The 26192-nt window shown below is 35.2% G+C and overlaps 1 protein-coding gene across 2 annotated transcripts in view; it reads left to right on the forward strand.

Moving 5' to 3' along the window:
• mindy3 (MINDY lysine 48 deubiquitinase 3) overlaps positions 1-24621 on the forward strand; it is a 54049-nt gene extending 29428 nt beyond the window's left edge. For both annotated transcript variants that reach the window (XM_087286274.1, NM_001077756.1), the window contains 5 exon segments: positions 3664-3736; positions 7652-7724; positions 10584-10671; positions 18697-18768; positions 23644-24621. In XM_087286274.1, the coding sequence (XP_087142400.1) occupies positions 3664-3736; positions 7652-7724; positions 10584-10671; positions 18697-18768; positions 23644-23793 (456 nt within the window). In that variant the 3' untranslated portion in view covers positions 23794-24621.
• The last annotated feature ends 1571 nt before the right edge of the window (positions 24622-26192 follow it).

The raw sequence follows: 26192 nt of genomic DNA on the forward strand, positions 1-26192 counted from the left end.
GAACTCTGACCTCGGAGTTAATTGAGCCCAGGGCCTCCGCCTGGTCAATAAGCACATAAGAGCTTCTAAGATCAGGTAGTTCTCGAAAGTTACCCCTGGTAAAGAAGAAAAAGGTGGAGATGGGGTGCACGGGAATTCTGGAACGTAGCTGAAGTAACTAGCTATTCATTGTAGGTTTGGATTTATCTGATTGGCTTATTGGTGATTGAGGATGAGAAACCAGCCACTATCAATCATGTCATGTGCTCTTCTTAAAATAATTTATCAAACTTCATTCAATGAGGTAAAATGGGTACACACAGCTTTTTATTTATTTATTTTTTTTTAGTTGAGATTGTTTGAACCTTTTACGGGCAGATTAAACTTAAGAATCCATGGCAGATTAATTTTATATATTCTTCTTTCATCACTGCAGAGCTACATGCTACTCGCGCAAGTTAAAACAAATCCATTTTCATCACTTGAAGAATGTGGGTTTTAAACTCGGGCAAGGACTCTGAAAGTTTAATTTCATTTTAAATATCTAGCAGTTGAGTGTAGGTGTCTGGTGTGACTGTGTGGAGTACTTGCTTAGTTTAAGGTATTAAGGCAAACAAAATCCAGCTGCAACTTCTACTTGTCATCTACATTCTTTTGTCCTTTTTGTCTCTTATTTCTCATGTTGTCTCCTCTGTTGCTCTGTCTCTGTGTGACTGTGAACTGTATATTTTGTCTGTGAAATAGGAGGAGATATTTGTGAGTGTTGCACTGAAACCGTACTGTGAAAGTACACAGACTGTGTTTACGTTCACTCTTCCATGACCGTGTTTGTATGTTCATTGCTAGTGTTCTTCAAGTGCAGTAAAACACTTCGTATTTGATTAGAATTTCAGATTTTTAGAGGAAAATATAAGCACTTTTTACCTGTAAAAAAAAAGTAAAAAATGCTATTGCCAACCCATGGCAATGTATTTTAAGTGCAGTAGGTGAAAATGACTGTTCTGATTACTTCTGCAAATATGTTTTATTATATGCAAAAAAAGTACAGTATACTTTTTTATCCAGATGCTATTAATAATTTCATTAAAAAAAATGTATTGAAAAAGAGGAAATCAAGGCCGAAAACTGAAACACTGATTAGAAAAAATTATGCTGTGAGCAAGCCTTCTTGCTGTGAGGCGGTCGTGCTACCCACTGCGCAACCGTGACTGCCAAAAATTTACACTTTGCCAAATTTAAAAAATATCTTGCAGAGATACTGTATGGCTACAGTCTGCCATCTGAGTCACATATTAAAATGGTATATATACCTACCTATTACATTTTGAGGCACTTTATTGCTGTATTTTACTGAATATATTAGACAATGAATGTGTATGCTTTTTTTTTTTTTTTTTTTTTTTTGCGTCATTACAACATACTGTTTCAGTTGTGTTTCGATGTGATTTTCGTTCAAAGATTTTTGGTGACCGAATATTCAGTGCATCCCTAAACACAACTGGACATCTTTTTAAAAAAAAAATCATACACATCTACATATGTAGACCTTAGATGAAACATTAGGTCATGAAAATTAACTAGAAAGTCTTGGAAAAGTCATAGAATTTTATTAGTAAAAATGTGTATGAACCCTGATTGATAACTGCATTCTTAGATGACATCCTACTGTAAATAAAACGGTGACTCTGTACACTTGTGATTGTTAACAAAGCAAAGACTGAAGTAGTGTATTTCTAATTAAGTGACAATATTTTATTAATATCTTAGAATGCATGATGATGGCCACTTGTTTTGTTGTGTACACCATATTGATTAATTCCTATATAAAGCTTATGACACTCTTTACGCTATTGGAATGTACAGATGGAAAACTTGGTGAACTGTTTTAGCTGTACGTGATTCAGCTGTGCATGCTGACTCTGCATATTTTTCAGCTTGAGTTGTTTTAACACACACACAGAGACACACACACAGATGTTTTGTTGTCCCAAGTCCCTGCAGGCAGCACATATTGATGGGGCAGTGATCCCGCTGTAACTCAAACACGAACAAACACACATGGATCTTGGTTTGTTTTCTATTAATCAGCAAAGTTCGGTGTATGTTTGTGAGATTTGCGCTTGTGGGAGAGAGATAGAAGATTGTTTTCATTAAAAGAGTGCTTGATGGAAAAGCACTTTTGCCATTTATGAGTTTATCTCCAGATCAGTTACACACACACACACAAAATTTAATCACATACTTCGTCTCTTTACAAATGCACATGCAAACAAAAGGATGCAAGTACAGTTCATGTAAACATTTTCTCATTTTGAACTGTCATATATTTCAGCAAGAGCCCTTAAAGCACATTGCATCATCGTTCATTCCTCTCTAGTTCTTGAAAAAGACTGAATGGTTAAATTCGGGTCATTTGAAGTCAATGTTCGCTTATCCACACAGGAAATCAACTTCATTACTATTTCTTCACTTATCTTTGTACCCTCCTCAAATACCACATCCAAACATTTATATATGTGTTGTTGTTTTTGTATATGTTTTCAGTGTTTCCTACAGGTTTGAAGTATACTTGCAGTAGTAAGCCGGATTGAAACACATCTTTCACCCATGGCACATAAATTGTTAACTACATGTGACACAAAACGTGATTTTTAACAATACTTTTATTTATTATGACACTGTTATACACAGTTTCTTTTCAGTTGGTTAAAGATTTTTAAAAAGGCTGTCGAAATAAAGAATTACACGGGTTTCTCTTATTTTTATGCCATTTATGAGCCATCTGCACACAGCTGCTCTCTTTCTCTTTCTTTCTCAAGTTCAGGTTTCTTTATTGGCATGACAATAGCTATGTTTCCATCAAAAAATACAAATTAACTGTATGCGCAAAACTGGATTATTGCATAAAAGTCGTGTGAATAAAGCAGCGTTTCCATCCAATGAGTCAAAGCAAACAAAATCGTCACTTCATGATTAACTGGCGCCAAATATTAACTGTAAAAACGGAATTTGCTGTGGTAGGAGAAGCTCCGTGAATCATTTCTTCATGTAATAAATTACTTGCGCCTCATAATTAGAATAAAAAGTGTTGATTATTTAAATAAGGTAAATGAGTTGATTGACCATTTAAGTTTTTTAAATAGTTTAGATCTATTATTTACTTTTTCTCTTGGTCTCTCGGTCTCGTGGCTGTGTGCGCTGTCAGCTGTGAAGCCAAGCAGAAAGTAATCTTTAATAAAGAGTAAGGCAAAAACACAACATTTTTAGACAGCGTAAGTCAACTCTCTGACATTTTAGAAGATTTAGAAACACTGGCCAGATGCATTTTTAAGCCTTAACAAGGCGCATCTCTGTGGATCTCTACAGAGCATGTGAGATTGTCTGAGTAAGTTCTCGAGCACAAACAATATGTAGTATGAAATGTGTAGGGCGAGAGAAGATTTTCCACTGGTTAATCGAATGTGGATGTTTGGAATACAAAAAAAGTGTAAAAGGATTATAATATTGTTTAAAAAAAAATTGTCAATAAATATACTTTGGTGGCCGTTAATAAAGTCTATGTGTGGGAAGCACAGGTTTATATTGCTATTAAATGTGGTTTATGTATTCTGTAAAATCATAAAAAAATTATGTCAACTTTCACAAAACTCTTCATTTGTTTTTCATATTTCCTTCTCTCTCTAGGAAATGGCTTTGGTTGCTCCTGAGTCTGCGTCAGAACAGGCCAGAAGAGTTTTCCAGACATTTGACCCGGAAGGTAAAATTATTTAATAAAACGAACGCATTTCATCTGTTTTGTTTGTAAGAGAGAATGAGAGACTGCAGAAACTCCAACGTCAGCTCAACCACAGCAGCTGAGTCAACTTGTGTTTCTCTGAGAGAAAGATGAGCTTTAGCAAAACACAGCGAGTTTATTATCTCTACAGTTTGTTTGGTAGTGCAAAGATCCAGTTTATGTGATAGTGTGTGTGCGCGAGTGTAAAGAGAAGAGAGTAGGAAATGAAAGAGTAACGTTTGATCTGATGCAAAGGTGTTATTTCAGGGAAGTAAAAGAGCAGTAATCAACTCCTGAAGTCTACAGGTGTGAGGGAGCATGTGTGTGTGCGTCAAGATACGTAGTTCAGTGGCTACGTTTTCAGGTTTAGGTTAAACCCTTCATTCTTTTGAATGATTCTCCCACAGTATCCCTTTACACAGACAGATATCAGTCATAAAGACAGGACTTCACACTCACAACACTCCCTCACATCCACTAACATAGGCCTTCACTGCTGTTGTTTATTTAACATGCTTTGGTTGACTTGCTAAACATTAAACCTGATTTTATACAAGTCGATAAAGTGAGATTATTATAACAACTCTATTTTTTAAATCATCTCACAAAGTCACATTTCAGCCTTTTTTTATTTTTATTTTTTTATTTTTTATCTTCAGTCTTACTGGAACATCACTCCTAAGCAGTTATCATAGTATAGCGCATTTGTTATGATTAATGCTTTTAGAAATAGTAATCTTTTTTTTTTTTTATAAATGTCATTACTATCACATGTGATGAGTTAACTTTTATAGTTATATTTATTTTTTTAAATAGTTTTACACTTTTATTAGATGTCAGAAATGATCTGTCTGAACACGTCCACTCGTCCACTTTCTCTTCCAGCCACATACATTTCTGTATGTGCACATCCAAACATATGTTGCATGCTTAAGAACAGGGCTTGACATTAACTTTTTTCATCACCAGCCACTGTGGCTAGCCACTCTGCATTTTCACTAGCCACAATTTTGTTGTTGGGAAAATATATTATATGCATAAATTTGACTTAGATTTTAGATTTTGTGTTATGACCACAATAGTTCGATGAGCATGAGCAAATAGGTTATGGTTTCAGGGTGTTTTACTAATATACTAAAAAACTAATTATTTCTTGGGTAAAAATTTTACCTGAATATAGCTGTACATATGCACTTTTTATTCAGCAAAATCTTTCTTTAAAAAAAAAAAAAGACATTTTAAAAAATAAAAATATTTATACGTATCTAAAGCTATGCACAGTAGTCTGTCCTGGCTAAAGGTCCCTGACCACCACTTAACTATACATAATTATTAATTCCTTATTTGAGATGTTAAAATGTAAAGTGTTTGAAATGTTATTGTAAAGAATTATAATTAAACCATAAATAAACTATTTAAATATCTGTAAGCAAAAGAAAGGTGAAAAAGATACTGTGTGTGATAATGAAAAGAAGATCACATGCATGTCTATTAATAATCTGTTCAGAGAATGGTAAAAAGCGAAAAGTGCTGCTGCTTACAAAAAGACATTTTTTTAAAGAATCTGGAGCTCTTGAAGCAGCAGGACAGTGGGTGCACGAGCATAATTTTTTGTCCATTTGTCACAGAGAACTGATTGCACAGGTTACGTTTGCATTGCGCGCAAGCTTTAAAACCTCTAACTCTATACATCAGTGAGCGAAGAAAGCCTGCGTCTCACTGTGCACATGATCATCCTCTCATTCGGTATTAATCTGCTTTCTTTTGCTCGTACAAAAAGTCATGCTGCTTCTCAAAGAACTACAATTTTAAATTATTTTCAACCAGCCAAAGTGGCTAGTGGGAGCAGCTCTCTAATCCGCCACAGCCTAAATCTACCCACATTTGACGGGTTGCGGGTGTTAATGTCAAGCCCTGCTTAGGAGGCCCTTAAGAGAGCAAATTATCTTTAAACTGTATATAATTTGCATGTTTCTACATTTTTTACAGTATTTATAAACAACCCATTGATTACCTATTTTCTAATAGCGATTTGCAGACTAAATTTCCTGTTTCCAACTGGTTTTGAAGGGATAGTTCATCCAAGCAGAAAAAATCATTCTCCCTCGTGTGGTTTTAAACATTTATGAGTTTCTTTCTTCTCTTATCATTTACTCATTCTTCACTTGTTTGTAACATGTTTGAGTTTCTTTCTTCTGCTGAACACAAAAAAAAAGGTATTTTTAAGAATGCTGGTGGTAGAAACAAAATATTATGGAAGTCAGTGGGTACCAGATACCAGTATTCTTCAAAATATTTTTTAAAGTTTTTTTTTTTTTTCTTTTTCAAAAGAATTGTAATTTTTTGGTTGAACTATCTTTGTAACATTAATTATTTTGTGATCATTTAGCTCATATTTAAATAAAGCATTTAGGTCTTGTTTTGGTGTACTTTCTCATAATGTCCCATAACAATGACAGGTTAGCTCAGAGTAGGTGCTTATGTTGCAAAGTCAGCGGTTTTAATTTTATGAACAAACCCCTGATACTCTCTTAGTCATATGTACTGCATTATATTTGTTCTTCCTGATCCTGTTTGTGTTTTTCCTAAGAATTCTGTTGCCTGAAGTTGTATTTTCCTCCCCTACTTTTTCTCTGTTATTTATTGCTCTTGTGTTAAACCTACGAGTCCCGACGATAATATATAAAGTAGGTAGAAGAGGGTGTTTGATGGAATACAGGGAACCTGGAGCAGAGATCGCCAACTGCACTGTCTCACATCTGTCAGGTAGAAGAGCTTTGTGTGTGTGTAGATCACTGAATGTGTCGCTGTGAGAACTAGCATCGTCTTCCAAAGTTTTGATTTAAAAGAGCTAATTTACAACACACACTCAAAGTGTCATCAAGAACAAGATTAGATGTTCTCGCTTGGCATCTTTCTGCCTCTTAAAGTCGTAAACAACATTCCTGTCCCTTGTGTTAATAAGAACAATATTCTGTGTGTGTGTGTGTGTGTGTGTGTGTGTGTGTGTGTGTGTGTGTGTGTGTGTGTGTGTGTGTGTATGTGTATGTGTATGTGTATGTGTGTGTGTGTGTGTGTGTGTGTGTGTGTGTGTGTGAGCACATGCAATATAATGTCTGTTTTAGCTCAGTTACCAGCGATTTAGATGTTTATTCCAAACTTTAACCACAGACAATTTAATTATGAATTGAGATTGTTCACACTCATTTCATTTATCTAAATGAGAAAAAAAATGCATCTTTTTATATGCATTTATATGTTATTTTAGCATTTAATAAATTAAATGCTAAAATAACATGAAATCAACATGCGTATTTATGTATTATGTGTTATTGATCAATAAAAAAGAAATTCCAGCCATAGTACTATTTTTATTATTATTATTATTAATATTATGCTGACAATCATGATCCAATAAATCTCGTATGGATCTCAAGTTGTCTTCTATTGAATATTGTCTTCCTCCAAAATGAGTTGCAATGCAGTTGAAAAATTTTGCAAACACCTCTCAACGCTTTTTCAAATACGCCTGACTGTATCTGATTTCATTCCGTGGTACAGATATTTATTGTTCTTAATCTAGTTGCTGCAGGAAATTTGGAGGAGAGAGTTCATTTTATAGCAAACGGAAAAGAGTTAGCATACCAGCTGCTTTGCAAACATCCTGTCTAACACTTGGAGACCAGAAAGGAGGAAAAGCAGTCGTTCATCTGTTTATCAGCCATTGTCTGGGTGTGTTTGTACACATATGTGTGCATGGTCTGCAACATGGCTTTGATTAGAGAGATGAAACTGTTGTTTCATGTTGGGCATGAGACACGGGCAGACTGTGTGGGTGGTGATCAAGGCTCTCAGAAGCTCTAACCATCTGCCTCTTCTCTTTCTCCTCATCTTCAGATAATGGGTTCATTCCAGACACACTTCTTGAAGATGTTATGAAAGCCTTGGATCTCGTCTCTGAGCCAGACTAGTAAGTTTATGTTTGTTAAAGTGTGCCTGTATGATGTGTTTGATTCTAAAACAGAGCATTAAAGTCCTCAGTGCTGAATGGTCGGTAAGGTGTTCCAGCAATGCTAATTTACTAACTGTCATCGTCTCAAAATAAAATTGCAATACAATGTTGTACACTCACAGGCCACTTTATTAGGTACACCTGTCCAATTGCTTGTTAATGCAAATTGCTAATCAGCCAATCACATGGCAGCAACTTAATGCATTTAGGCATGTTAGCATGGTCAAGATGATCTGCTGCAGTTCAAAACGAGCATCAGAATGGAGAAGAAAGACGAGTTAAGTGACTTTGAACGTGGAATGGTTGTGTTGGTGCCAGACAGGCTGGTCTGATTATTTCAGAAACTGCTGATCTACTGAGATTTTCATGCACAATCATATCTAAGGTTTACAGAAAATTGTCAGAAAAAGAAAAAATATCTAGTGAGCAGCAATTCTGTGTGTGCAAATGCTTTGTTGATGCCAGAGGTCAGGGGAGATTGGCCAGACTGGTTCAAGCTGATAGAAAGGCAACAGTAACTCAGATAACCCCTTATAGTATGACCGAAGTAAGCAAAAGAGCGTCTCTGTACGGACAGCACGTCCTACTTGAGACGGATGGGCTACAGCAGTAGAAGACCACACCAACCATTACTCCTGTCAGCTAAGAAGAGGAAACTTAGGCTTCAGTTCACACATGCTTACCAAAATTGGACAATAGAAGGTTGGAAAAACGTTGCCTGGTCTCGATTTCTGCTGCAACATTTAGATAGGGTCAGAATTTGGCATCAACAACATGAAAGCATAGATCCATCCTGCCTTGTATCAACAGGTGATGGTGTAATGGTGTGTGGGGGATATTTTCTTGGCACACTTTGGGCCCATTAGTACCAATTGATTGCTACTTCCAGCAGGAAGCAGTAACGTGCCATGTCATAAAGCGCTGTACTCAATGGCCTCCACAGTCACCAGAGCTCACTCCAATAGAGCACCTTTGGGATATGTTGGAACGGGAGATTCGCATCATGAATGTGCAGCTGACAAATCTGCTGCGACTGCATGATGCTATCATGTCAATATGGACCAAAATCTCTGAGGTATATTTCCAGTACCTTGTTGAATCTTTGCCACAGAGGATTAAGGACGTTTTGAAGCCAAAAGGGGGTCCAACCTGGTACTTGTAGGGTGTACCTAATAAAGTGGTCAGTCAGTGTGAATGTTCCAAAATTTGAAATATTGTTATGGGTTCTTGTTATTTTTTTTATTCTTTTTTTGTTTGTTTGTTCTCGTTTTGTTTATGTTATAAAAATTTGACCCTAAATTTAGACTGGTATGCTGGTATAATGTTGGTGGTTTTTTTTTTTTTTTTGTCTTTTTTTTTTTTTTTTTGGAAAAGTTTCAGACAGTCAAATTTGCATTGTTGAGAGAAGAAAAACACAGATAAGTTTTATGTATTTGTCACATTTTATTTTTTAAGATGCAATATATTCCCCTAAAGAAACATTCAACAACATAATTGTGAATTTTAGTTTAATTGTTCCAAAACAGAATACAAAAAAATTAAAAACATTAAAAGCTTTGTTGCAAATTGATATTTTTCTTCTTTTATTATTCTACTTTTTATATTCTTTATATAGTCATGAACACACTTGTTTGTAGAGAGTTTGACCGTTTTCTGACAAATATTATTTTTAGTCATTTCAATCATAGGCAGCGGAATCGCAAGTATATTCGTAAAAATGAGCACGCTTCCACCGTAGAATAAGGTCAATAGGACTAACACAAATTGTATTGTTATCCATTATACACAACACATATAAACATCATACTTCAATGCATTTGCTTTAAAGTTTGTTAACAGTCTCTTTCTCTTTGTGTTCTTTGTGCATGTTTTTGTTACTTAACCTTATTTGTACAACTTAAATAATTTTGAAACATTAACATTCTTGACTAAATTAAAAATATATAATTAGATAAAATTATCTTTTTTTTCATTTATAACATACTTTGTACTTTTATGCTTATACAAACATGGGTAGCATTGTGTTTGAGCAGTGATAAGAACAGGTTTTTGCATGTTAAAATATCTGTCCTCTCTCTTTGCACAGCTTTGGTTCACAAGCCACTCAAACAGACTCATGACTGTTATAGTGCAAAGGGGAGATAGGGAGTAAAGTCTTTTACTTTGTTTAAAACCTCATTTTAAAGCCACTAAACAGAGTCCCTTTGAAAGCTTCACCTCTTAAACCGCTTCCCACTGAAATCTGAGTGATTTAAAACCACCTGTTTTCTTAAATAACATCAACCTTTGACAGCTGAACGACAGCTTGAGCCATTCAGCAAGAGGGTTTATAATGTAAGGATTAATTGACAGAATAAAGTTTAGCTCGCATGTTTGTTTTCACACAGCACCCTGTTCTGTCAAAAGTGGTTAAGTCAAGTGTTGATGAGGTTTGAACTCTCCTTTGGCCCCTTTTGAAACTACATACAGCATAATCAAGGTTTTGGCAAATGATTATTATTGTTTCAATTTTTATGTGTACGTTGAAGTGACCTGTGATCACACGAGAAAGCATTTATCATTCTCTGATTACTGAGCTTGTGTGGGAGGGAGTTAATAATGTTATCAGTCTCTCTGAATGACTTTAAAAGGAAAAGTCTGCCCTGTTTTAACATCACTGAGGTTTAACGTCACCAGACACTGTTCTATGTTAAGTAACTGAGCATAATTCCTTTCTAGCTAATTGTGTCTACATGTTTTATTGACAGTGAGGAATACATGCACATATACAGTGAGCTATATCTCTTATGATCATTTATTTCTCTTTTTTAACCTCAGTGTGAATCTGATGAAGAGTAAGCTGGATCCAGAGGGGTTGGGTATTATTCTGTTAAGTCAGTTTCTGTTGGAGTTCTTCCCTGATCAGGTAACACACACACACACACACACACACACACACACACACCATGTCTCTCTCTTTCAGGCTGTATGTTTAAACGTGACCTAAATGCTATGTGAGTGGGGAGCTCAATCAAGTCTTTTCCTCTTACTGATGTGAAAACCATTCCAAAAGCAGACATGCAGTAATTATGCTGCTATCTTAGATGCTTTTAGAGGATTAGTTTACTCAAAAAATGAAAATTCTGTTATTCATTTTTAACCCTCAAGTCCTTCCAGTCCCCTGAGACCTTTGTTTATCTTTGGAACACAAATGGAGATATTTTAGCACTCACATCCTCCATAGATAGAAATGGTCCAGAGACATTTAAAATCCAGAAAAAGAACCAAAAACTGTCAGAACATTCCATGTGTACTGTAATCATATGAAGCTCCAAGAAACTTCAAAAAAACTAATGTGCATGAACCTTTTGCTGATGAAAGTAATTATAGGACTTAGGGCTGCACGATATATCGTTTCAGCATCGAAATCGCGATGTGCGCATCCGCGATAGTCACATCGCAGGAGGGTGCGATGTAAAAAAAAAAAAAAAAAATATATATATATATATATTATGGGTGGAGCCGAACTGGAATACGGTATTCGGAAAAGCAGGAATAGCGTGTTTTTACGAATACTTATTTCAAACAATACTTGATAAATTATTTGTATTTGGGAACAAGAAAAACATTATATCAAAAAGCTGCGTTTCCTCATGAGACCGCACTGCATGCCCGCGTGAGTGAGTGAGTTAGTGAGTGAGACGTTCAGGAGTCGGTGGGCGGGGTGGGGCCGGGTTAAGGAGACTGAGCAGGCTGCTTCTCTATACAGCAACAGAGAAGGCTTGGCAGAGCGAAAAATACTTTTCTGCATTACTATTTTTGTTTATTTTATCATACTAAAATAACACGTGACAGAAGTTCACTCAAAAGTGAAAGTTCTTTCTGTTATTTACTAACACTCCCGTCATTCCTACTACTTTCAGAACATAAATTTTGATATTTTTCCATATGAAAATGCAATGCAGTTATGAAAATTGAGAAATTAAAGCAATACAGAGATCTGGTCCCCGCGTCAGGTCAGGGTGCACCTGTAACCTTAAAAACGCAGACGCGGCGGAGGCGCACTAAACTCACACGGGAAAGAACTGGGCATTCAATTCATGTTTTAGTGAAATAATTATTTAAATACAGCTCTTTTGATCTCTAAAGGGGAAAAAAGCAAAAGAAATTTGTCGTTAAATTAATTTTAGCAAAGACGCAACTGCCTGTCATTTTCACATTCGTTTTTCAGTTAGGGATTTGGTCTATTAGAGTAACCTAATAAAATTGTTTTGTTGAACATTGTGGTCTACACAATAATCGATATTATAATTTATTATATACATTAGCTATTATTAAAACTAAACTATACAATTGATAAAACAAAACCCTTTTTAATGTTTGCTTTCATTTTGACACCGCTAACAGTTGTAATAAGAAACATCACATTATGCAGAAGCATGCAGTCTCAAGTTAAAAACACCTTTTGAGTTTAAAGATGATCAGCCTGCCAAGTCAAGTTTACGGTGTCATAAATGAAATGGGTAGCATGAGTAAAGGGGATTTGCCCAGCACACAACCTCATGCGCTGCAGGTAAGCTGAATGATAATCTTTAAAAATATATAGGCTATGCAATACAAAACTTTAAACATTTATTTATTTTTTAATGCGTAAAATATAATTTAAACCACTGGTCTGGCGCTGATACTTTATTGTTTGTATCCAGAAGAAGGGGAAAAAAGCAGATGAAAACCTGGCTGGGGAGACGGCGATAACATATCAGTTCATCAGCAAAGATCACGACATCATTGTGATGCGTTTATCATACAACGCAGTTTGTGTTTATAATCATTAATATTAACTAGTATTAATTCTCTCTCTAGACTTAGTTTTAGGGCTTGTTCTTGTCGGCGCAATATAGCCTCGGCTTATTGCATGTACGAATCCGATTGTGAAGAATGATTAAGCGCTTGCATTTTTTATTGCATCCTTTTCGCAAGTTATTCATTTGTTTTGTTTTTTAAGTGGTGCGAACATTATTTACTGGCAAACATGTTCCTCGATCTCGTACATCAACAAATAAAGTAGCCTACTTAAGTTAATTTACCTTTTATGTAAAAATTAAGGAATAACCGAATTTAATATTAATAAATAAAACATCCGTATAAACGTGCATGTTTATTTTTGAACTTTCGTTAATAAAACAACACAAAACTGTTTATAAATATTGTAGTTAAATATTACATTACTTTAACTGCTTGAAACTGTATAATAATAACAATTAAACGTTACATTTTTAAGAACTTAACAAAAATTCTAAATGGCACTTTACTTATCAGTGTAATAATAATATAAATATTAATAATTGTAAGTAAAAAGAAAATATTAACCTAGTAACAATATAAGTCAGATGTTTAAAAAAACACAGTAGTTTCTCTCCACCTTTTGTAGTCATATTTTAAATTATTTGCCAGAAAAACTAACATGTTGACTTTGTCCGGTTTAAGTGAAGAATGGGGTTATAATGTTTCCAGCAATACACTGTCAGACGGTGTGCTTGTAGCGAAAAATGCACAGACAGGGTACTTTTTCACAACCATGCGAGAGAGGGCTTCTCCTTCTGTTCCGCCGCCCGCATTTCTCGCAACGCAGGTTTCTCTACTCTCGTCAATGTCTTCCATTTATCACTTTCTCTTTTGTATCTGGCCATTTTTGCAAATGCCTCTGCCATGCCTGGCTGAGCTGGGCTTCTGCGTTTAGAAGACAGGAGTTGATTAAGCCTACATGGCTATTTTTCCCTCGCCGTCAATCGCCACTAGCTTGCATGGTGGATCTGCGTATCGATGGATTTGCTCCTCAGTGTTTGGACTCTCAGCAGTGAATATTAAAACACACTTTACTTAAAACCCCCATACAAAAAGCTTAATCCAAATTGATTCGTTCACCTTTTTAGTTCGGCACGAATCCAAAATGTTCCCAGATGTAAGAGTTCGTTTTCTAACAAGATTCATGGTTGAACTTGAACTTGCTGAATCGCGCCTAATGTTATATTCTAACAGATATGTAATACTTGGCAACATAACAGTAATTTGTGTTTTAAAGTGCGTGACGTCACGTACTACGGCCGGTGGCAATGGACAACCGAGGTGGCAATGACCACCGCGGTGACGCGGTTGTCATGGTGACCGTCACAGCCCTAGTTTTAAGTAAATATATATATATATATATATATATATATATATATATATATATATATATATATATATATATATATATATATATATATATATATATATATATAAAATATCGCAATATATATCGCAGAGGAAAAAAATATCGCAATGTCAATTTTTTCCAATATCGTGCAGCCCTAATAGGACTAATATTGCTGAATAAAGATATAATATAGATTATATCCATTAAAAAAAAGCTATATAGAGGTAAGTTGCGCATAAACTAGTTTTTTTTTTTTTTTTTTTTTTTTTTTAATGAATAAGTAATTTCTTTCCACTTAAGATTAAGCTTCATCCTTCACCATTTGCCATGGCTAATTTGCAAGGTAACCATATACTTTTATTTACATAAAGAACTATTGCTAAATCGATCATATTGTTGTAATTGTTAAAAGCAAATAATCACAAAGCAGTTTCAGTTTATTAAATGTCAGGAGAAAATAATTTGTCTACACTTGTTTTTCCCTCAGAAATTGCAAAGTCAATTCACAGACGCATTTAATTTAATTAAAAATAAACTTGCATCCATATTATGTGCTAAAAATGTGCTATTTAACAAATATTTAACCCTTTCAGGCTCAAATTAAATTTTAGAAACAAGCAAAGTCTATGCTTTTAACTTGCAAATCAGCAACGCCTGCCTTGAGAGGGTCAATGCAGTTTCTTTGTTCAATATAAAAGTATAAAACAAGAATATAAAACAAAAACGATATACTATATATTAAATATTTTCTGAATGCTTATTAGATCGTCATGCTCTTTGGAAGTAACTGAGAGATGAAGGTACTGAGTTTAAGAGTGTGCACACCTAGGCCTGTCACAATAACCAATATATCGACATATCTCACAACACATGGCCATAACCTCAATTATTTTTGGTGGTGCAATACATTTCACCCAAACAAAAAAAAAAAATATCAGCAACATTTTAGCTGATTGCGCAGCCTCTCTATTAGGGCTGCACAAAATTGGAAAAATCGAACATTATACAAATCAAATTATTAGAAATTTAGAATTGTAGATTGATTGGGATGATTCTATAGGGGGTGCAAATGCATAAAATATAATAAACAAGCATAGATACATTCAGTAAAGGAAAACATAGAAATTAAATTAACAGCATTTTATTGTTTTCCAAGGAATCAAACTGTATTTAGGCATACAGCAATTTAATAAACAAATATTTAATAATATTTATTATTATTTATTTTTTTAAGTTACAAACAGTACAATTTGCTTTCAAAACCCTCACAGACCTCAAAAACACTTGCGAAATGATCAATTATAATTCAGACTCAACTTCACGCATACTCGCAATGTGACTATTGCGAATGATCATGTTGCGATATCAATGCTGAAACAATATATTGTGCAGCCCTACTCTCTATCACTATTGGAGGGGTCGTTGTCAGTATGGTTAAAAAACACTATAGTATTTACTATAAATAACTTTAGTATATTTTCATGTGGGTGCCTGCCAACTGAAAATAGGTCTGTTACTTTTTTCTAGTTCTTTTAACCTTGCACTTCTTTTGTTAACGTTTCTCATTATTTTGATTTATTTGTTTAGGATGTACGTTTTCACTTTCTGATTCCAATGCCTAATTATTAAATTGACTTTAATTAAATAAAATATTCTTAAGAATAAAATATAATATTTCTTCTTCTGAAAAGTGTGCTTGCTTTTTGTGTGTGTGATTGGGGAAGTTTTCAACTAAAAACACATACAGAGAGCTTGTTCAGTCCAGCACACAGCATTTTTTGGCATTGTTTGAAATAAGTTCTATTGCAAAATATGCCATAAAAGCTTAAATTCAAGAGAACTACATATACAGTTTGTTTAGGAAGCCACCTATGCAGGCAGAATGACAGCAAGGCAGCACGCTAGGTTTTGGAACAGAGTTCTCTCTCTTATCCTGGCTATCCTGCTGTGTTTTTTTCCCTTTTTCCCTTGATTTCTTGCTCTTGCTCAACGTTGTTTGCTTTTTCTTACTGTTTTTTCATTACATTCAAATAAACCCACAATCAGCCCTAGATTAAATCAATGTACATGTAGCCCCTCAGAGAGAGAGAGAGAGAGAGAGGAGAAGCTGACGGTTAGATTTGGCATGGACTTTTAACTCCACCACTCTGTGTTAAATTCATTAGGGCTTTAGGGATACATGCAAAAAGGCCTCAATTTACCATCAAATCAAATACTTTAACCCTATTTCAGGCCCACTCAAATACATGTGCTGTTGTTGTTCTGGCAGCGAAGCAGGCATGTGGTATCGGGGCTAGACGGAGGTATTTGGCTCCCGTCAGAACTGTGTGCTTGGATTTTGACTTGTTCTGAAATGTTCTGGCACCAATTCGATTTCAGGTCTTTTTAGCAGCTACACAGGGAATGGGGGTTTGTTTTGGACTTAAAGTGATGCATTTCAGGGGGGTGTCAGTATTGGGCATGTTTTAACATCTAAAAATTTCTACTGGACCTCTGTTTTAGGCACTCTGGTCTGAGTTTATGGAGTGTGTTGAGATGGGTTTGAACTGGATTGGTTTAGTTGAGAAAATGTTTTCTGGCATCACTTTTTATCTATGTTGGGTGTAATGATTTATGAAGTACTTAGTTACTGCAGTTATATTATGTATTCACTGTAAAAGACACACTAAGGGCATGCGGTTAATTTGTTACGCACTTTCCTTTAAATATTGTAAATATTGTAACAGTTATGAACAAATCAATTCAGAGTAATTATAATTTTTTAACTCAGATATTTTGCTATTCAGAGTATTTTTTTAATAAAGAAATTTACTTTTGTCAGACGATTTAATTTGCTTTATTTAATGAAATTAAGAGATTTGTCAATTTTGTTGATACATGACTATGTGTATGAGATAAGGTATTGCTTTGAAACATTTCATGTTTTGATGCATGTTTAACTTAAGTAAAACATTTTTGTTTTTTACATGTATAATTACAAAAGAAGATTATGTTTATATTTAAATTGCTTGTGTTGAAATTGTTTTGGTAAAGCTAAAAGGTTAATCTTTTTCTTGTTTCTCTCTGATTTAAACAATTAAGAGCTCAATTTATCCTTTGAAGTTTAAAGGAATTTTAAGTAGTATTGAGTGAAGCAATGAATGAATAAAAATAATTTGTCTGGGACTTTAAATAAAATTTTGATGTAATTGGTAATTAGTAATCACTTTTTAAGTAATTTGCACAACACAGTGTTAAATAAGAACATATAAAGCAGTTTGTGATGTTACACAGACCAGGGGTCTTATTAATAAAATTTGCATAAACGTTCATATTAGTGATCGTACCCAGAATATTTTTTATTTATTTATTTAGTATTGATTATGATTTAAAGTGGTTCAATAAGTGAGTACTTGAGTTAAATATGTTTACTTTGTGCGCAGCTGTATGTAAACTCCCTTCAAATTAGTCTTTTTTTATATCTCAACTTTTGCGTGGTAAGTGTTGTGTACACCAGAGGTTCTCAACTTCGGTGGTTTCGGTAATCTACTTATACATGGAGTCACGGGTTGGTATGTACCTTGATTTCGGTACCATGGTTTGATAACGGTATGGTACAACAGAAATAATAAATAATCTCCAAAAAAACTTGCCTTTTCTGTTTATTTTAAACAGGCAGAAGTGTTTTGTCACATTCAGTTAGAGAGCTGAAGAGTTTCTTGTGATGCAAAAATACGAGCTAAACACAATAATTAAAATTAAATCTTCATAATCAGGAAACTAATTAGGAATTTATAGTTTAAAAAATTATCTCGGCCTTCTTCTAAAACTATGGAAAAACAATAATTATGTATTAAATTTAAGAGTCAGTAAGCTTCAACTGAAAATCTCTTTTATTAAAAAATGCAGCACAGTGTCCAGATCCAGCTGTGCAATATTATGTGTGTGTATAGAGAATACTCATAGACTGACTTTCTAGCTCGCATATTGAGACAATATCTTATATTTCAATATCTTATATTGTGTGTGTGTGTGTGTGTGTGCGTGCGTGTGTGTGGATGTGTGTGGATGTTTCCCAGAGATGGGTTGCGGCTGGAAGGGCATCCGCTGCATAAAAACGTGCTGGATAAGTTGGTGGTTAATTCCGCTGTGGTGACCCCGGATTAATAAAAGGGACTAAGCCGGCAAGAAAATGAATGAATGAATGAATGTCTACAGATGTGCATGGCTAAACTTGAGTCTTTTGCAGCATTGCATGTTTAGAAGCTGTGTGAAGATGATACGATTTCAACTTTTACCCACAGCAGCGCTCATTTGTCACACATACTGCCAGTTACAGAGAAATAGACCAATCAGAAGAACTCTGATGTGGGACTAGTGTTCCGCACTTCTTTTTTCATGTATAAAAGTGGTTATGACCGTTAAAATAGCGGAACCACTGGTGAATGCTGCTGTGTCGAAAAATGTGTTCTTTGTCAATGTATTCTGTATTCGTCATGAAGGCACGTGAATCGAACTCAACTTTGACCATCGTACCGTGTTGATTCGGGACAAATACATGCACTGTTAAAGCCCTAGTGCTTCACTATATGCTGTGCTATGTGCAGCAACATGAGAGCTGATCACTCTGCTTAGCTGTAAGGCCACATTTTAAAGAGTGTTCCACATGTGTCCCGCGGGCCACCTATTGAGAACTTTGGGTGTACACTTTGTTCATAAATGAGACCCCAGGTAATGTATGTATCCACAATGACACGTGTTGTCTCAATGTTCCAGGATTCTGTGATCCCAGATTCATTTCCTGTGTATCACTATAATGGCCTGAAGCAGTCCAACCATAATGAGAAGGTAAGAAATACTCATGCATGTTCTCTTTAATTCCCACGCATGCAATGCACACTTTAATGGCGCACATTACCCCTGCTAGCATAAAAGTAGTGGTTGGTCAGACTTATCCCGTCTGATCTCTGGGAAGTGGAGATAGTGAGCTACTCCATTCTAATGCCCACACAGTTTAGACATCTCAGACTCCTGAAACCCAAACTACACTCATTCCTCAGAGTGTTGAGAGATTTTGAGACTGGGCAGAATGTAGCCACAAAGCTGTTTCACTGGACTATTTTCTCTTTATTTCTGCTTGTATTTAGTCAAAGCAATCAAAATGATTTGCATCCTTAAAAAGATATTATTTTTCAAATTGACTTTTGGTTTAGTTTTTTTTTCTGTGGTTTCATGGTTGTTTCATGGTCGTTTCATCGTAATATTCCTATTTAGTTTTAATATTATTTTGTTTCAGCAGTCATAGTAACTTGAAAAATTTAGTTGTCATCATTTACTCTTCATTATTTTATTTGAAATCCCAAATTAAATATTTTTTCTTTTGTGGAAAAAGAAAATATTTTCAGGGTTGTTTCTTGCGTGACTCCAATATTAAATTGATTAAACCTTGTCAAACTTACCTATACTAAAAAAAAAAAAAAAAAAAAGCTGAATATTCATGTTTATTTATTTATTTTCTGTTCACATTTTAACATAGCATTCATGTTTGCATGTTAGTTAAAGGGACTTGGAAAATTGACTTGAAATGGAAATTGTCATATATATATATATATATATATATATATATATATATATATATATATATATATATATATATATATATATATATATATATATTGCTCATTTAATTAAATACACAGACATATCATGGGGTTAATTATGGCAGAATTTAAATTTTGTGGTGAACTATCCTATACCTATATTAAAATAGTATTTCTTTGTTAATTTTAGTCTCTTTACAAAAACATTTACATCAGTACATTTTTGTATTGTTTTTCTAGTTAAAATTGTAAAAAAAAAAAAAAAAAAGCACTTGAAATTAAGATTGATTATATACTTTTGAACTAATTTAATACACACTTTCATATTGTTCCAGGTACTTATTATCTACAGTATTATGCTACTGCTAGTAAAGTGCTTTTCTGACCATCGTGAACCATTGCCCTTGTTCCATACACTTCCCTATAAAGAGTGCTAATGACATTTACACATGCTGTTTTTGACCTGTTTACTCTCACCCTTCATACTTGAATATTATAAGTGATCTATGCATATTATAGTTTGTCAAGATAAATTCATGATTAAGCAAAAAAATATATTAAAGATGTATTTAAAAATGTCTTACCTGTATGATGGTGAATGTTAAACATTAAAGAAAAAAATATGAGTCTGTACGTGTGTGTGCATATGAGTGAGAAACAGATTGACAGAAGTTTAGAAAAAATTGGTAGTAATTGCCACATCAGACCCTAGATGACATGCAGGTTACTCTTCATTACTCTGGCAAACGCATTAGCAGCAGCAGTAAAGTGTGCAGCCTTTGTAGTCGAGGTTTCCTCTGTGCCACTCGTATATTCACAGGGGCCCTTTCTCAGGAACCAGACACCTTGCAAAATGTAAGGAGCTCCTCTGGCCGTAACGTGGCCATACTGGCACTTGAGGCCAAAGCCCAGTTTGCCTTTCTGCTCAAGTCATATAATCATCCAAAGGGATCTGCTCTCATTCTGTCTTCCTCCAGGTTTCCTACTTCATGTCACTTAAGCATTTTGGACCACGTTCACATTGCTGTCAGGATAATCTGTAATGATTTTGTGGTTTTATTGTCTTTTTGAAAAGACCTCTTCTGAATCTGCACACAGACTGAATTGCAGATTTCAACAGGCTCACAATGCTTCCAACATGCAACTTGTTTGTTTAATATTTTCACTAGACTTTCATTAATTCATCATTGTTGGATATTCTTGGATTCTTGCTTAAGGCAAGCAGTATTAAGAAATCATTTATATGGGATAAATAACTAAGGTCTCGTTCATACTAATACATTTTATTTTTAAAACAGCGTTTTAGAATGAAAACGATCCACGTCCACACAGGATTTTCACCTTGCGTTTCTGAAAAAAATCTCTGTCCACACTACACCACTGAAAACGCACATCACATGACCACACACACACTCCAGCATGCGCGGCAGCATATGTACACATCTGAGCTCCAGTCAGTCAGCGAGTGCTTTGAGCACAGTTCCCCGGGTGAGAGCAGTGCATTTCAGACAGTTTATCAAGCATATACAGTACTGCTGGATCTAATCTCTCTATAGTTATTAAATGTGATATTTATCTCAATGGCATTTAAATCTATTACTTGTTCTCAGGTAACGTGTTTTGGTTGAGCAAAGATAAGTTAATATATTAATTAATGCAACAACACACAATGATTCTACACATTTGACTGATTGCTTGCATTTATTTCCTAAAATCTATAAACTTATTGTACGTTATACTTTTATAATGGCCATTATTCATTTTTAAAACTAATGTTCAGCAAAAGAGAGGCTATGTTTCATATTTTTCAATGCAAATGCAAGAAGGCAGTTATGTTATAGGCTCCGTCTTGTTATAAATATGCATACAGTGAAGATGACAGCCAAAAAAATATGTAGCTACACAATGCCTCAACATTTTTAGTGTCTGTTAAGTAAATATTAAAATGAAAAAATGCAGTTCCTTATATCATGTTTTCTTTTTTTTTTTTTTTTGTTAAGATAGTTAAACATTTTAGCCAGGGTGATGTGAATGATGTTATGAAGTAGCCTAAACTGTTCCCTTTAAAGATTTACCCGATGTGTCCTCAGGAGTTTGTTTTCCATATCAACTTGAAAAGTCTGAACCTAATAAAAGAGTGCAAGACTTTGCACACTTAATATTGAGGAAAAAGCCCCAATCAGAAAGGTGAATGTCTGCAGCCATGCCTCTATTTTCAAATGTTTCTGTGTTCCCCCTTCCACACTCACATGGAGCAGCAGCTTTTCAAAACCAAAACAGCTTTTTCAGCTTTTCCAAAAAGCTGTTTTCAGGGCTCTAAAACTCCAGGGTAGTGTAAACGGAAGGCGAAACTGTAACAAATCTTGCGTGTTATAAAACAAAAGTGTATTGGTGTAAACGGGGCCTAAATGTCATTTTAAATATCAAGCGTGAGTTTTAAGGAATGTAGTAAATGAACGCAGAGGGGATTTAACTGTTTAGACAGGTTTGTCATTACTAGTTAAATAAGTAATTTCTTGGTGTACTTGTTTCATTACTGCTTTTATTCAGTAATTGTGTACAATCAGGTTGTCTTTCTCTGACTGATTATGAGCACACATGTATTTGTTTTAGCTTGAATTCAAAGAATTGTTTATTTAAAGCGTAGACTAGCAGCTGAACACAAGCCCAGCTGATCAACAGTAGACTGTTATCTCCAGTCAGACATGCCAAAAAAAGCTCAGAACATGTAATCTGGCTGGCCAGTGGAAATGTTTGGATTATTTTAAGTAAACATACCCTTGGATGTTGACAAGTTTTATGAACTTATGTGATAACCTAAGTGGTCCACGCGACCAGAGTTGAAGCCTGCAAACAGATGTATTGTAGGCCTTTATTGGGCCTGTTTATGTTGACCATCTACTCATTCAAAGGATGTCGCTCCCTTTTTTCATTTGAATTCTGATTTCAATAGCTGAATTGCAGCAATTTGTTGGGGATTGATGAGGACAAGGTAAAATTGGTGGCTTGAAAAGCACAAAAGTCTAGCAAGCCGAGTCTAGATTGTTTGAAGATCTTAAAATCTGAAAGCGTAAAGTTCAAGAGATCATCTCTCAGCATCAGTTTCTTTGCCTGCCTGTTGCCAGCTTTTGCAGTCTTAAATCAATCTGACGTCTCTCTGTAGTCACCAGATAGTATTAGTGTGTGTTTGTTTTGATGGATAGTTCTCTAAGCTCTGGGAAAACCAATGAACTCTCATGGCTGATGACAAAAGCAACTTTTTTGCTGAAACACAAGGTTGAGCGGAGGTTAGTTGGCCACTTAGAAGAAAAATGACAAGTGGAGTCTTGCAAGTGTGTGATCTGCTTCCCAGTGACTTGGACAGAGAGACTTATGTTGTCAGCATGTCTGAGCCTCACTGTGTAATGGGCTGGTGATGTTGGTATAGAGATGTTTGTGGCCTCCACCAGAGGGAGCGCCGTGGAGCTTTATGGCTCGTGCTCAAGACTGGGTTGAATTAGACGATGCTAATGTGCTTGAAGTAAAAGAAAGTTGGTTGGCCAGGGAGAATTCCTCTGATTCTGACTGTTGACATCACATCTTAATTACTGGATTTAAAGGTTATCAAGGGTCAATACTTTTCCCATCACACTCAATACTACCATCATCAGGCTCTGAGATAAGATGCTGGATTTATATAAATGAGTTGATTTGGAACTCAGTATGCACAAATAATGAGGGTGCATTCATTGTGTCACTTTGTCAAGGGCAGATTCCTTCCTGGCAATATGACACCTTCCATATGGAAGCCATTGACTGTCTCTCATCTGATGATGTCATCGCAGGAGGCCATGTTTTTAATAACATACAGAGAGCAACAGTCACTACATTCCAAACTGGATAAATCTACCCCCAAAAGGCACTTCTGAGTGAGCGTTATCATGGCCGCCATCTTGGAGGGTTATTCCAATATGAAGTATTTAAAACAGGACACATCCGTATTTTAAAATTTGAAGGGTATGACTGATGGGCTCTTTTTGTTAACGTTATTAGTATTTTAAGAACACCTGCACTACCCAGTAAAGGGGCCATGGTATTATTTGGATGATTGCATGTTCACCAATTCTGTTTTTTATTCTGCTAGGTGAGTTACGTTGAGGGGACAGCTTTGGTCATGGGTTTTGAGGATCCCATGGTACGTACAGACGACACCCCAGTCAAACGCTGTCTACAGACCAAATGGCCCTACATCGAGCTTCTGTGGACCACAGAAAGGTCACCATCCCTCAATTAACCTTTGTCTCTCTCACCTTTCACCTATACCAACCTCTGGCTGCACAGCCCGAAGACTTCAGGAACGCTCAGAGGACTCCTCACTCTCTCTGCACTACATTCTAGGAGGCCAAAACAGGCCTGAAGTTCAACTGAGAGACGATGCTCTTCGCCTGGCACTCACACAAAGCCTCTTGTTTGCTTTTTTCTGCTTGATTATTGGGCTAATTCTGTGTTTAAAGTCCTGGGGTTGAACAAACACACTTTGTTGCTGTTTGGGAATTATGTTTTCTCTTTTGCCATCTGTTGTGTGTACCAAATGTATTTGCTTTTGCAGGTGTTCATATTATTTTTGTTAACTTTCTACATGAGTTTGTTTACTGGTTTGAAATGATAAATCTTTAAACTAGCACATCGACTGTGATGATCTTATGAGTAATTTATGGAATTGCTAATATATATTTTTTTTATTTGAGGTTTCGTTGTTAGCAGTTGTGAATATTTAAGGGATCGTTTGATTGACCAAAGCTTCTGGCTGGACATAAAGTATTAATGTTTGTCAGTGGTCAGCTGAGGAGTTGTCATGTTCTGCAGCGCCCAGCCATCAGAGGAATTGTGTTTAGACAGGTTTACAAAAGAATGCACTACAACCCCATGCTGGGCACCAGACAACAGTGGGAGAATAGGGCAATTTTAGTATTTAAACTTTGAAGAAAAAACCCTCCAGGAGGGACTCTGCAATGACACTATGATTCTCTGCATGAGAGAGAAGCAGAATAACACACAAACGCTCACCGTTTATTTATTCTGATCCTGATGGTTCACTAAATTAAACACTTTTGTTCTTCAAGTCTGGACTACAGTGTTTGTTTGTTTGATTTAAGGTGAAATGGAATGGTGAAATCTCTGAAAAATTCAGAAGGTTTTAATGTTTTCTTATTCTGTCAAAAGGAGAATCACTAGCAGATCCTGGTGGAAGAGAGACAGTATTTGGGAACTTGGAAAGCAACCTGTGAGGTGGATGGCAGTGATGTTATGGTAAAAAAAGAAAGTCTTTTACACAAACTCACTACTACTGTTTACATGGACATCGATAGTGTTGGGGTAACATGTTATAAGTAACATTCCTTACATAATATTGCTTTTCAAAAGTAACAAGTAAAGTAAAAATAAGTATTATTGTTTGAGTCACTTTTAACAAAGTTACTTTTTACCTTGCTTAATTGGCTGTTAAAAAATATTGAAAAATAAAATTTACCTTAGTCAGGTTGAATCACACACTCAAGAGAGTGTGAATTTTGTGTTTTGATTTTGCAAAACCTTCAAGGGCAGTTTGAGTTAGTTTCCCCCAAAAATAAAAATGTTATTAATTACCAACGCAATCTCACGGCAATTTGTAACTTTTTGATTTCGTGGCTAATTCGGATGAATTCGTACGATCTTATTTGCACAATTTAGTACGATTTGCTCATCACCCAATGACTGTTAGGGTTAGGGGTGGGGTTAGGTGCCACGCCTCTTTTTTAAAATCGTACATTTTCGTACGACTGAACACAGACAAATTTGTACAAATTAGCCACTAAACTGACAAAACGTAAAATACGTCTTCTCGTGAGATCAGGCTGTAATTACTCACCCATATTATTCCAATCCCCTGAGACCTTTTTTCATCTTCTAGACACAAATTACCATTCGAGAGCTCCCTCATCCTCAATTGAAAATGATGGTCATGAGACATTCAAAGTTAAAAAAAGGAACGAAACCTTCCATGTGATTTTAGTTGTTCAACTTTTTACACCACACAAAAGTGATCTTGGAGCTTTTAATGGTTACTGTTGAACTATTGAAGCTTCATGGAAGGTTTGGCAAATGTTTTTTTTTTTTTTCCTCAACTTTGAAAATATTGTGGAGGGTGATGTAGCACTTGATTTAATTTAAAATATCTTTGTGTTCTAAAGATGTACAAACATCTCAGGGGATTGGAATAAAATAAGAGTAAAAAAACTTTTGAAAAAAAAATCTTTAAAAGATGTTTGTCGTCAAACTGTTAACCTCTACTCTGTGTATGTGTACTGATGCAAAATGTATAAAAAAAAAACTTACATGGTGGTAATATTTTGATTAAAGTGTGTATATAGATACTCTAATTTTCAAATGTGACTTAAATCCGAATACTTCACTTCTTAAAGGGATAGTTCACTCAAAAACAAGATGTTATTATTTACTCTCTCCACATTTCTTTCAAACCTGTTTGAGTTGAACAAAAATATATTTTGAAAAATATTGGAAACCGGTAACCTGGTTACATCCATTGTATATTTCTTCCTACTGTGGTAATCAGTAGCTTCCAGTTTTAACAGTCTTAAAAAAGAAAGTCATTCTTGAAGTTTTGGACTCACTCGAGGATGAATAAATGATTAG

This window comes from Danio rerio, chromosome 16 (genome assembly GCF_052040795.2).
Source record: "Danio rerio strain M-AB ecotype USA chromosome 16, GRCz13ab, whole genome shotgun sequence".
Classification (NCBI taxonomy): domain Eukaryota; kingdom Metazoa; phylum Chordata; class Actinopteri; order Cypriniformes; family Danionidae; genus Danio; species Danio rerio.